This window comes from Camelina sativa, chromosome 11, assembly GCF_030686135.1.
Source record: "Camelina sativa cultivar CO46 ecotype springtype chromosome 11, ASM3068613v1".
Taxonomy (NCBI): domain Eukaryota; kingdom Viridiplantae; phylum Streptophyta; class Magnoliopsida; order Brassicales; family Brassicaceae; genus Camelina; species Camelina sativa.
In genome coordinates this window covers 47,220,838-47,234,418 of record NC_141890.1, presented here as the reverse complement: position 1 = coordinate 47,234,418, position 13,581 = coordinate 47,220,838, and the positions used below count along the sequence as shown (strand labels likewise).

The 13,581-nt window shown below is 36.2% G+C and overlaps 1 protein-coding gene and 2 long non-coding RNA genes across 4 annotated transcripts; all 3 read right to left on the bottom strand.

The window, feature by feature from the left end:
- Positions 1-71: 71 nt before the first annotated feature.
- LOC104726526 (telomere repeat-binding protein 1) lies at positions 72-4,139 on the bottom strand. 2 transcript variants are annotated; one of them, XM_010445396.2, is made up of 10 exons: positions 3,479-4,139; positions 2,763-2,960; positions 2,004-2,661; positions 1,791-1,919; positions 1,634-1,696; positions 1,467-1,546; positions 1,188-1,378; positions 790-1,101; positions 633-696; positions 72-550 (listed from the first exon to the last, which is right to left on the bottom strand). In XM_010445396.2, exons 2-10 carry the CDS (start codon positions 2,844-2,846, stop codon positions 350-352), a joined length of 1,782 nt encoding a protein of 593 aa, XP_010443698.1. In that variant the 5' UTR covers positions 2,847-2,960; positions 3,479-4,139; the 3' UTR covers positions 72-349. The 2 variants fall into 2 exon arrangements, with proteins under 2 accessions (XP_010443698.1, XP_010443699.1); XM_010445397.2 differs by having other exon boundaries at positions 2,004-2,658; positions 3,479-3,965.
- Positions 4,140-6,380: 2,241 nt separating this feature from the next.
- Positions 6,381-9,318, bottom strand: LOC104726525 (uncharacterized). The gene is made up of 10 exons (XR_758072.3): positions 8,998-9,318; positions 8,708-8,904; positions 8,477-8,575; positions 8,007-8,193; positions 7,813-7,875; positions 7,653-7,731; positions 7,416-7,522; positions 7,287-7,328; positions 6,768-6,836; positions 6,381-6,622 (listed from the first exon to the last, which is right to left on the bottom strand). It is a non-coding gene; the product is annotated as an uncharacterized LOC104726525 (long non-coding RNA).
- Positions 9,319-9,665: 347 nt separating this feature from the next.
- On the bottom strand, positions 9,666-10,465 carry LOC147935532 (uncharacterized). Its single transcript, XR_015571901.1, has 3 exons — positions 10,340-10,465; positions 10,032-10,093; positions 9,666-9,938 (listed from the first exon to the last, which is right to left on the bottom strand). It is a non-coding gene; the product is annotated as an uncharacterized LOC147935532 (long non-coding RNA).
- Between the last annotated feature and the right edge of the window lie 3,116 nt (positions 10,466-13,581).

Here is a 13,581-nt window from a genome sequence, read left to right as displayed (position 1 = left end):
TTCAAATTAACGAATCTATACATTTACACACATAATTAAAAAAAAAAAAAACATAAGAGGAAGAGCGAGAATAAAAAAAGTCTAGATGAAATATATAAAGAGCATGAGAATGTGACAAACGATGTACAACTGATCCCTCTCTAAAAGCCCTAAACTGGTCAGATAAACCTTATTCCAGTTAAAAACTTTACATTGAGAAAGTTTACAAGAAATAGAAAAAAAAAAAAAAAAAAACAAAGTTAAAGAAACAAGTAAAAAGACCAAATCTTTGCATCTATGTCAGAATCTTACATATCATCAACACTAGTAATACACAAAGGAGAGACGACCTCCAAGGCTGCACCAAATTTCAATTCAGAAGCAGCGTATCCTCTATCTGAGGTGGTGTCTCCTGCTGCTGCTTGTCCACATTCTGCTGCAACTGCATTTGTTGCTGTGTCCAGTAGCCATGGGCGTTCAAGACCCTGTCTAGAAGTTCCTGCGGCACTGGCTCTCCTCTTCTCTGTTGTGGAGATATCTTAGCTGTGTGGACCAGCGTTTTCCATTTATCCTGCACAAAACCAAACTCTGATTTCTTGGATCTAATCATATGTGATTTTGGTTCAGCAATTGCAAAATTACATATTTCAAACCTTGAGATCAACGTAGGTGCGGTGGTCTGCATCCTCGAACGCACGAACCTTAACATCTCGCCACCTGCAGATTTCACCCAACTTTAATTGTCATCTTCTATTAATAACAATCACAAGAAAAAATGCCAACACTATGATCTATATTAGTGCTTTTTACCTTCCAGTGCCGAGTTTCTCAACTGCTTGAACAAGTGCTTCTACCTCAGTAACTGAGAAAGGTCGACGGATTCTGCGCTGTGCAGCCTGCTGCTGCTGTTCACTTTTTTTAGATGTACGACAAAGTGGTCGAGGAGACAATTCAGTGAGCACGACAGGAAACATAGCTTTTGAATCTTCTGTCATGTTATTATTGTCCAATGGGTCAGATGGGAATAGTGCCGCGTCATGATGATCGGATCCCAGCACATTGTCCAAGGTAGCAGTTTCGCACACAGGTAGCACCTCCTCATAAGCATGTCCCGATGGGTGACTGGAAAACAAAATAAGAACTTAAGCCACAAATGATTTGAGTTTTAAACACAGTGGCAGCTTTGAGAGGTGAATAGAAGTCTGAACCTAGTTAACAGTTGAGGCAGTTCTGAGCTGGGTTCAAGGCTGAAATCAAGCGAGTCCAACTGGGTGTTATCCTGAGAGATCCCAGTCTGATGAAGGGTTTTGTTATCATCTCGGACTTTTTTCCCTTGAACCATCAGACCAACTCGGTGTCCATCGCTCAGTAAAGTGCTCACTGCTTCCATCACCATTCTCTGCAGAAGCCAAAGGACCATAGGATTTTAGTTTCTTAATAGGAGACAAAAGGACAAGAAAATGAAGAGCGCTGGGTAATGTCGTTACCTTCAAGGAGCCAACGGTAGCATCTTCTGGAATCTCTATGAATAGCTCAGGCACCCTGAACGACTTGATCCGTAGTTTCACTGAAATATCCATATCCTCAAGTAAGCTTCTCTGCTCTCATAAAGAAATAAAGTCGACAAAGAATACAAATGAGACTCTATAGTTACCATGGGAGTCGCTTGACACAAAGGATGTACCATGACCTTTCATCGAAGAGACCTTTCTGCTGCCTAAAAAATTAAATATACAGAATCTCATTACAACAACAAACAAAAAGAAGCTACAAGAACTAGGCAGAGGACTACAAGAGAAAAGTCTCTTTACCTCGATGCATCTTAGTGCGCAAACGGTAATCATCAGTCATTGAATCAGATATGTGGTCAAAGTATTTCCTCTTCTTGATAGGATAGCTCTTCTGGTGTTGAGAGTAATAATTTCTCCACGGTTTCGTATCTGCAACACAAAATGCATGTCATCAAAACAAAATCTAAACCCATCATCAGTGTTATTAAAGAAGAGAAAAAGAGGGGAAACTACCTGCATGTCTTGAACTTCCTTTCCAATGTCTAGAAGCCAATATCTTCCTGATTCGTCTGTCCCCTATACGCGGCACAGTCCTAGGTGAATTTTTAGTAACACGCGGGCGAATGTACCCGGAAAAGTTTTCATCATCATCTCTACTAAACAAATTTACATCATCCCGAACGCCATGGGAAGCACAGTTCCCAATAGATGGCACTTCGGTTCTACTACTACTACCTAAACTAACTACAACATTAGGTCTCGCATCCAGAACTACAGCTTCGCCATCTATACCCGGTTTTACATCTTCACTGAAGTTGCCGACTTGAAAAGCATCACTACCACCACCACCACCAGAGTAACTAAAACCCTCTGCCTCATCCTCAACTTTGCCATTAATCACAGAACTGAATCCGCAGGGGCTTAAAGATCCCTGATAAGAATTATCCTGGGATAATAAAGCTACTGGTGGCATTAGAGGTGTGTCTTCCTCAGGGAACTCCATCTTTACACTATTCTGTGTAACTACACGATGATCTTCAATCAGTTTGTCGACAGACATGAGTGAACTCCCGCTCTCAAATGACAAGTGTCCAGCTACGGTGGCCAGTAAATCAATGGCAAACATGTTATCATCTTCACTTACTACAGTCTTCTCGATACTGCGCCTCTTCTGGCCACAAAGACAAAGAAAAAGTTTAAGTAATGATATTATAAACTGATAAAACAAACCAAACAGGAGAGTGGTAAGATAAAGAGGCAAAAAAAATAAACCCGGGCGGATCTAGGTGCTCTTGCATTGGGAGGTAAGAGGGAGTCTTTGTATCCAACTTGTTCTACACACTTATGCGACACCATTTCTCAGAATGCATAACACGATGATGTGATTTGGCACACAGAAAGATGTTTTGTTGATCAATATGGCTTATTTATCAACAAAACCAACCAACGAAATCCTTTACAATTCGCAACCTGTAGAAATCAACAAAAGTGAGATACTTTTAGGGTTTTGTCTCTGAAACCATCAAAAAAAGGAAGGATTTTGAAGGGTTTTGGGTCAAGCCCATTGGAAAAAAAAAAAGGCTTAAACCACACTAAAACCCTAATCGAGATTAAGATCTAGAAATCGAGAGTCAAAACCTTCATTTCCAAATGTTTCTACAGATTAAAAAAACCCTAAACCCTAAATAAATAAAAAAAATTGAAGTGATGGTACAAAAACTTGGATCTCAAAAAAATCAAAAGGACCACCAGATCACGGGGTTTGCAAAAGGGTTCTAAATCTCTCAGATCGGGATTTCACAGATCGATGAATACGATTCTCCTCATGTAAACAACAAAGCGAAAACAAAAAAAAAACGAATTGTATCATAATTACATAAGATTTGTAGGAAATTTTCAGAGCAAAATTCTGATGAAAAAAACGAAAATTCTCAGAATCAGAAAAAAAAAAAACCCAAAAGAAAACGAATGACTCAAAATTGTCTCACCTTTGAAAATCTCAAACCTTCAATATTCCGGCGAATAACACGGCAATTGCGAGATCGGGAAAGTTAAAAAGGAAAAAGGACAAAAACGCAAAGGAAGGACTCACACACCAAACAACACCCCCTCTTTTTTCTTCTTCCTCCTTGTGTTATTCCCAAGAAAGTGACGTTTTTTTTTTTTTTTAATTAACTTGTTTGAAACGCTACCCACACGATGCGATCTTCTCTCTCACCACCACAACCAAAAAACTAATCTCTCTCTCTCTCTGAAACGCCTCAAAAACCCTTAACAAAGACGACCACGTTTTTTTTTTTTTTTGGTTGTTGCTTAAACCCTTTTTAGCCCTGTATTTGACCTTTTTCCCCCTCACCGGATCTACCGGTTATACTCTTTTCTTTTCACCGGCTATTATCGGTTGACACACAAACACATACATATACAGAGAGACCAGGTTCTTCGCCACGCTTTTACATTTGCTTGTACTCCCTCAGATCTCACCACGTGGCGTAGATGTGTTACATCACATGATTCTTGAATCTACCCAATCACAATATTACATGTCAAAATATTATTATAAAAAAATTAACCATTAATGCAAATTATTATTTTTACTTGCACATTCTGTTTTGGACAAAAGATTTTAATTTAAAATTCTTACTTTATATCTTTGAAGAAATCTAAGGGTTTTTTTATATGGAATAAAATAGTTAATACATTCATTTTGTTTTACCAAGAATATACTGTAGTATATCTTTTTACTCATTAAAGTTTATATTGTACTAATATAAGCAGAGGAGTTAAGTTAAGTTTGGTCTAAAAGTATAATTAATGGATTCTACATATTATAAAGTTTTAATAGTAGTACAATTAAGGTTAGTGTATACGACATTCTGTCACGTGGCAGGTAGATCTACCTTTTTAGACTATAGCTTATTTTTTTTGGTTTGTGATAAGAGTTAACCTATATAGACTTATCTTAATATTTATATCGTTACTAACCCAAAATTATAAAACTCATATTCACCTTTCTTATCTATAATGGACCCAACAAAAAAAAATTAATTAATTTAATCCTGCGTGAATTAAGTAAACCGTAAAAAAAAAATTAAAACGTCAAAGAATTAACGGCGTCGAGTTCGGCGTGTGTATTATACCGTAAACGGCGTTAAGTTCAGAGATAAGAAAGTTTTTTTTTGGTGGGTTGCTAGTGGGCCCCTGAACCTAACTTGTGGGCTCATTCCTATGACAGTGATCATTAATCAGAGAGAGAGAGAGTGGCTAAACTCAAAATAATATTTTGTTTTATGTTAAGTTGTTTAACTATAAACGTTAAACATAAATAGCATCAACCAGTTTTTTTAATGTTCATTGGTCCTTTTGTTCCCTTCTGAAAAAAAAAAAAAAAATCAAAAAAATAACTTAAATTTGATTTACTCATTCATTATTTTAGGTAGGAATAATAGTACATGTTTTTATGTGGATACTGACCGGAATTTCAGAAACTATATAGTATATGATAAGATATTTTTGGTTTGTTACAATTTATTATTTAAATGTATATTCCTTTAGCTGAATAGTGATGTCTCTTTGATAAAATTTCGAAACCACCAACCCTTTTATCCTTTGAAAGGATAAGATGATGATATATAAGATTTTTTATTTTATTTTTTCTTTTGGGGAAAAAAATTAAACGCTTTATCATGATCGATGGAAATCTATTGGTCAGTCTATTTAGAATAATGATTTCTTCACGGAATAAATACAAGAAATTTATTTACTTCCTATTAGTTATTCTGATAGTCGGAAAAAAAAAAGTTATTCTGATATTAAAAAATTGGGCATCGATCGGAAATCCAATACTAGGAATATTATTATTTTGGAGTTTTGTAGTTAACCGAATCTTTTTTGATATTTTTAGTATTGAATCGGTGGATTCAACATTTAGATCAAGCCAAGGCTTATGTTATAATGTCAAGTACAGAAACCAAACTCGTGTGGGTTACAAAAAAGTATCATATAGACATATAGTTTATCCATAACGTCTTTGAACCTAACAAGAATCTCGTCATTGCTCTTACTCCATCATTCATATATTATGTTTTGTTCTTACGTCCATCAAATTTGATTTGTTAGTTTTTTGCTTATACATAAATTGAAGATAAACACATCTGACGTGTGAAGCAAAAAGAGGAAAAGGTTAGAGAAAACTTTAGGAGACATGGTTGACGTATAAGAGATGATTCATAACTCTTCAAATATGGTATGCCTTCACAAGGTGGCTCACACTTTCTTGTCCAAATTTAATATCCACTGAAATCAACGAAGAAGACACGGAACAAATTTTTATTTATTGTGTAATCAGTTACTACTCATTAATTCACTTTTATTGTAGTACTAGGTAAAGTCCCACGCATTGCGCGGGTTATATTCATATAGTAGTATTATATATATTAAAATATAGTTAATTTACTTTTAATTTTGTATCAATAGTTAATTTACTTTTAATTTTGTATCAATAGTACTTGGTTTCATTTTTTCCAAATTAAGATATTTACACATATTTTTTAAATTATGTAAAATCCGCAAACCTTTTTTTATATTTTATTAAAAGTGTATGGTTAATTTTTTTCTTTTATGTATTAGTGTTTGAGATATTTCTTATTATAATGGAGAATACTTCAGTAGACGCTAATTGAAATATCGGTTTTTTCTGAAATTACCTCTGTTTCGCTTTTTGCTGTAATATGGATTATTTGTCAGAGGTATACTTATCTTTTGTTTTTGTTGTTTTTTTTTTGTGTGAGTATATTTATACGGTATTCAGCCCGTTTGTTTGAGTTTTATTTTTTTGGATCTTTGTGGTTTTTATTTAAGGAAATCTGTCTTTTTCCGTAAAATATTATATTTGTGTAAATAAAGATTTTGTGTATATTCAGTTTGATCGTGGTCATATAGTTGTTTGTAATGACTGGGCATTTAATTGTGTCTGTTTTGTGGTTTTAGCTGGACTTCTATTCCAATTTCCAACTAACATAGCTGAACTACAGAAGCTCATAAAGGTATTTTATTTAGAGCAATTTTCAGAACTGTCCATACACGAGCTCATTTAGATCACTGAGAGATGGGGTCCTCTCCAAAAGTCGTGCCTGTTAAGAAAAATCACGTTTTAACAGTCTTAGTTGCTCATATATCATAGAAGAACCCAATGATACCAACTAACATGATGAATATTATTACCAGTAGTACGAATCAATTCTATGTAAATTCTCTAATTAAGACAATTAGGCTTACCTATTTTCTTCCAGTGCTTTCCTTGAAAATGCTCAACAGATCATAATAAACATAGCAAAATGGTAGAAACTGAAAACAAAGATAAATCAAAGGAATTAGCTCAGATATATAACTGTGCCAAAAAAAAAAACATTCCCATAAACAAAAGCAGTTTTATATTATGAATTTGGATCCAAAAGCTAAAACATAAACGCATTACACTTAACATAAAACTTAACCGCAGAACAAAATATAATCGAAACAAGCTAGAGACTGAACATAAACAAACAAGAACACATTGACAAGAACATAGACAAAGAAAAACTTAAGACAGAACATAACCAAAGTAGCAAAAACTTAACAGATATAACACAAACATTGGAGAGCATAAATTTTTGAAAACTCATCACTTGTGACACAATGAAGTGAAATACTCTTCTTTTGATTTCTTTGTCAATGCCAACAAACCAAAGATACAGAGAGATGAGGGAGGTTGTTACAAACATTGTCAAATCAAGCAGCTTGTGATGAGCACAATACCTCTTTTGACCACGGTCCTTTCAAAAGCTCCAGGTTTAAGACCTTTTGCCATCAATGAGAAAGAAACGGGGCATCAGTCTGATCCTTAAATCAATCAGCTGAAAAGGTGAATCATTACTTTCAACATACTAACTAAAGAATACATATCAGAACGCAATTAGGCGGTCCTATTTTCTTCCAGTTCTTTCCTTGAAAATGCTCAACAGATCATAATAAGCATAGCACAATCCTAGAAACTGAAAACAAAGATAAAACAAAGGCATTAGCTCAGATATATAACTGAACATAAAAAAAAAAAGAGAAACATTCCCAGAAACTAAGGCAGCTTAATATTATGAAATTGGATCCAAAACATAAACGCATTACATGACTGGAGTAGATTCATAATCTCCATGCCTGATCTTGTTTCCTTCTTTTTCTCCATCAACACTTGGTTTAACCTCTCCTAAAATAAGTTCAATTTTTTAATTAACTAAGATTCGACCTATACTGCAAACACTTAGAACATGTAGTGTAAACCCCTTACCTGTAACTTTATATACTCCTTTTCTTTCTTCTTCGTTTCATGTAACTGTCGGGTCTTGACTTGCTATCATACACAAACAAAACAAAAATGTTCAAAGGGGCATTGCATCAGCATTCCCAAATTCTTCGAGACAATACACATTACAAAAAAACTTGAGAGAAATCTAGCTAGTAATTTTAAGCAATGATCCAAACCTGGTTAGCAATCACGATCCGTTGAAAGTCATCTCTCTCTTTCTGTAGCTTATCGTTCTGTGCCTTTAAAGCCGTTGTATTCTTAGCTTATGTTCTTGTGAGAGAACCAAGTTCCCTCTCTTTGGCTTGCAATTGAGTCTCAAGCCTTTCAACTTTTGCCTCAAGTCTCACCATGTCAGATAAAAGTCTGAATCAAACCAAAAAAAAAAACTTTAATATGCAATACTACAAAAGTAGCAATTTCGGTAACTTTTATGCCAGCATTCTTTTTTTCACGAGAAATGGATTTCACCATACCACATAAAACCAAAAACAGTAGGTAAATTATTTGTATACTACATAACAATATCTAGATCACAGTGTCGATCTCATTCAGAACAGTAGAAGCATCAAGATTGAACACTATCATAACCAAGCTACTAAATAAATCCACAATGCAATGCAACACAGAGAAAGAAAATAAAGGTCACCGTTGTCTCTGATCATTAGAAGATTCTCTGAATTCCACATCTCGTTGTCTCTGGTTGAATCAAAGCGTATATACAATTGCAAGTTCTAGCAATCGAAACCTAAAAAAACAAGTCACATCGAATCAGGTTCATCAAACAAATCGATTAAATGAAAATATTTAACAAAGTAGCAAAAACTTAACCGATATAACACAAACATTGAAGAACATAAACAAAGGGAAAAAGAGTTACCTTGCTTCAAGGGCAGGAAATGACAATCCTCTGTCGAGTACCACATCATCCCCAAATGGAGTTTCTCCAAATTAACCTCAACATGCCAGAGTCGGGGTTGGTTTACAGTCTTACCGGACTTCACGGCGACAATGACTTCAAGAGAGCCGCCGTCGTCATCGTTGTAGTCGCAGGAGAGAGAACACGCGAGACAAACACTGCATAATTTTACAAAGAAAATCAATTCCGCCACATACTTGCATTACTCAAATCCGCCTATTCAAAATCGGCCCAAGATCAGTAAAATTTACCTCATTTTCCTCTATCCAATGGAATTGAGGCGTCGAGAGTCACTTCGACTCGGCTGTTACGAAATCAGGCGGAGTTGAACAGTTAAGGGGGAGGAGTGGGGAAGAGAGATAGGCGAGGAAGAGGAGAAGACGGATCTCTATCCAACGAGCTTCACTTTGAGACGGCTAATTCGGGATCTGCCGGAGTGGAACAGATAAGGGGGGAGGAGTGGGGAAGAGAGAGAGGCGAGGAAGAAAAGAAGACTGAAGTCGGAGATCCCGTCGGTTTCGTTTCGGTTTGGGGAAGCGAGAAATTCTGTGTGGCCCATACAGTTTCAGTCCATTAACAAAAGGAAGAGATATGAGATAAACGTGGAATAAAAGCCCATTAAAAATAGGATGAGATCGAAAAGAAAAAAAAACAGAGAATAAAGATGTGACACGTATACTGAGAAAAATAACCATTCACATTTATCAAAATTGTTCTCGTCTCCATGCTTCATAGTTGTTCATCATATTAACTAAAATATCTTCACAATTAAAAATCGCATCTTATATCTTTATGACGAAGAGGGGTATTAAACTTGTATTTGGTAGGATTTTAATATTTTAGAATTTAGAAAGATTTGATTGAATTTTTAGGAGATTTGATTATTTTTTAACATTTTTATATTTAAAAAACAAAAAAATGAATGTAATTCTATAGATTTTGTTATTAAACTTTGGGTGATTTTAGAATATTTCACAACACAAACAAAAAAAATTGATTATCCCAGTCATACACAAGTCACAAGCTCTCTTATCCCAGCACTCTCTAAAATGATGAATGTTAGGTCATCATCAGATAGAGGGATTATAACAAAAGCTATACTACCTTCATAATGATCTCGAATACATCATCAACAATTAGAGGAGCCTTGAGTCCAGAACTCTCATTGACATGATCGTACATATCTCTAACCCTGAAGATTTCCCAAAATTCATCGAAGTCAACAACACATATGAATAACTAATAGTCACTGATACGTCTAGAGATCAGAAGAAAGAACACTCACGTTTCAGAAAATGAGTTTTTAGTGTTCTTGTGGAGACTGGAGACAGCGATTCTAGCAGCAAGCTGGATGGAATTATAAACATTAAAACCATTGTTAAATTATTGCCTAATGTCCAATAACAATATAAAAATTGGAAAGCATCACAACATGAATCAGATCAAGTAACAATCTCAGTCAATCACAAATATGCAATTTCACATGTAAATCCGAAACTGATCTATCAAATCAAGAAAACACCAATTAAATCAAATCGTAATGATAGTACTAAAAATAAAAAGAAAGGGGAAAAAACAAAGAAGAAGACTGACGGAGGCATAATCGGGATGGTTGAGTGGAAGTTTGAGTTGGAAGTTAGTTCTAGTCCTACTATAATTGAGTTTATTAGCGAGATAAGGATCAAGTGTATTAGGAGATATCTAATATGTGTGATTCCTAGTAGGATTAGCATTAGCAAAGTCTTATATAAGAATGTGTTGAGTTGTGACACAACTTATGAGTTAGAGATTGAGAGTTTAAGAGAGAAACCAAAGTTTTGAGTTATTTTCTTTGGTATTAATAAAGAGAGTTATTCTTTATTTGAGTTCTTAAACTATCTCTTGAATCTATATTTGGTATAAGAGCAATAGTTATTAGCCATGTCGGAAATCACCGTAGCTACACCACAACCTAAAGAAGTAGGAGGAGGATCTCCTTCGATTGTCTGTCCTATGTTAACATCGACCAATTACACTGTATGGGCGATGAAGATGAGGATAGCCTTTCGAGTACACAAAGTTTGGGACGCCATTGAACCAGAGACCGATAAAGTTGATTCGCTTGAAAACGATATAGCTATGGACTTATTGTTTCAGTCGATACCAGAGAGTCTAACACTGCAAGTTGGAGAAATTGATACAACAAAGAAGGTATGGGAAGCAATACGTTCCAGACACGTTGGAGCAGAGAGAGTTCGAGAAGCCAGACTTCAAACTTTAATGGCGGAATTTGAGCGTTTAAAGATGAAGGAATCAGAGAGTATTGATGATTATTCGGGAAAACTAGCTACAATTTCTTCAAAGTCAGCCGCCTTAAGAGTTAACATAGAGGAATCGAAGATTGTTAAGAAGTTCCTTAACAACCTTCCCCGTAGAAAATTTATTTACATAGTTGCTTCTTTATAACAAGTTCTAGACTTGAATACCATTAGCTTTGAGGACATTGTTGGTCGTTTGAAAGCTTATGAGGAGCGTATCACTGAGGAAGAAGATAATCAAGATGATCAAGGTAAACTGATGTTTACTAATACTCAATCACAGACTAGTCAACCTTACCGAGACTACAATGGTGAAGCTGGAGGATACAGAGGAAGAGGCCGCATAGGTAGATCGTTCTACAGAGGACGAGGAAGAGGTCGGTACGGTGGTAAAAACCTCTCACAGATCACATGTTTCCGTTGTGATCAAACCGGTCACTTTGCAGCACAGTGTCCAAATCGATTACTCAAGCTCCATGAAGCAGAAGAAAGTAATAATAAGGATACAGAGGATGCAAACGAACTCTTGTTGCACGAAGAGGTCTACTTGAATGAGAAGGAATGTATACCAAGCAAGTTTAAGACATGTGAAAGGGGAGATAACATATGGTACCTTGACAATGGCGCGAGTAATCATATGACTGGAGATAGACGTTATTTCAACAAGCTTGATAGTTCTGTAACTGGAAAAGTACGTTTTGGAAACGATTCTAGAGTTGATATCAAAGGAAAGGGAACCATCGCCTTTGTTGATCAGAATGGCAAGCCGAGAACAATGACTGGCGTATACTACATCCCTGACCTTAAAAGTAATATCATAAGCCTTGGTCAGGCTACTGAAGCAGGACTTGACATACGGCTAAGAGGAAATTACCTAACTATAAGAGATGATGATGGGAACTTACTTGTGAAAACAGAAAAGTCTAGAAATCGGTTGTACAAGGTCCAAATGGGGTTACAGGACAATACTTGTCTATGTTTTGCAGAGATAAGTGAGCCAAGTAGGTGGCATGCGAGGTTGGAACATATCAACTATGCCACTTTGACTTCAATGCTTGGAAAAGAATTGGTCCTAGGAGCTCCAAAACTTTCCCATGTGAAAGAAATTTGCAGTTCATGTTTGCTGGGTAAACAAACAAGGCGTGTATTCCCTCAAGCAACCATGTTCCAAGCTAAGAAAAGACTTGAGCTCATACATGGAGACTTGTGTGGCCCTATCTCACCAAGTACACCTGCAGGGAATAGATATGTGTTTGTGATCATAGACGACTTCTCTCGTTATATGTGGACTATGCTATTAAAAGAGAAATGAGAAGCGTTTAACAAGTTCCAAAAGTTTAAAGCTATGGTGGAAAAGGAAGTTGCTGAAAAAATACAAACCTTTAGAACAAATAGAGGAGGAGAGTTTGTATCTAATGAGTTTAACAACTTCTGTGAAAATGCAGGCATAATGAGACACTTGACCGCACCATACACTCCACAACAGAAGGAGTAGTGGACAGACGCAACATGACACTAATGGAAATGACTAGAAGCATTATGAAGCATATGAATATGCCTAATTATCTATGGGGAGAGGCTTTAAGACATTCAACTTACTTGTTGAACAGAGTAGTAACACGGTCCTTGAAAGATATGACTCCATATAAGCTGTTCCGAGACAAGAGACCTACAGTTGAGCACATTAGAATTTTCGGTTGCATTGGCTATGCTAAGGTGGAGACACCAAATCTCAAGAAGCTAGATGATAGAATGAGGGTGCTTGTTCATCTAGGAACCGAACCTGGTTCTAAGGCTTATCGGTTGTTAGAACCACAGTCAAAACAAATCATAGTGAGCCGCGACATTGTGTTCGACGAATCAAAAGGATGGAACTGGTCTACCAGTAACTTAACAAAGGATGGTAATGGGGACTTCAGAATTAGCTTCAGTGTTTTTGGGAACCATGGTCTTCGAGATGATGAGGATCATCAAACTACGCAACATAATGACAATAATGATGAAGATTTGAGTGATGCAGCGAGTGATGAGCATCTGGAAGATAGAGATAATGTGACACAAACAGGAGAAACAGAGCAAAAACCAACATTAACAGCCGCAATGCCTGCAGATTCTAGTGCAGTCTCGACAGAAACAGAGCTTCGAAGATCAACACGAATAAGTATTAAGCCAAAGTACTTAAATGATTACATTTTGCTTGCAGAAGAAGAAGGTGAATTTTTGCTACTTAGTCTTAATAATGAACCTCGGTGCTTTGATGAAGCAAAAATGTCCAAGGAGTGGACACGGGCGTGTGAAGAGGAAATATGTTCAATTGAGAAGCTTAGGACTTGGGAGCTTGTTGACTTACCTATAGGACCAAAGCCAATTGGCCTGAAGTGGGTGTTCAAGTTAAAGAGGAACTCTGATGGGAGTATCAGTAAATATAAAGCTAGACTTGTCGCCAAAGGGTATGTGCAGAAGTATGGAATTGATTTTGAAGAAGTATTTGCTCCGGTTGCCATGATTGAAACCATATGATTGCTTATTGATCTTGCG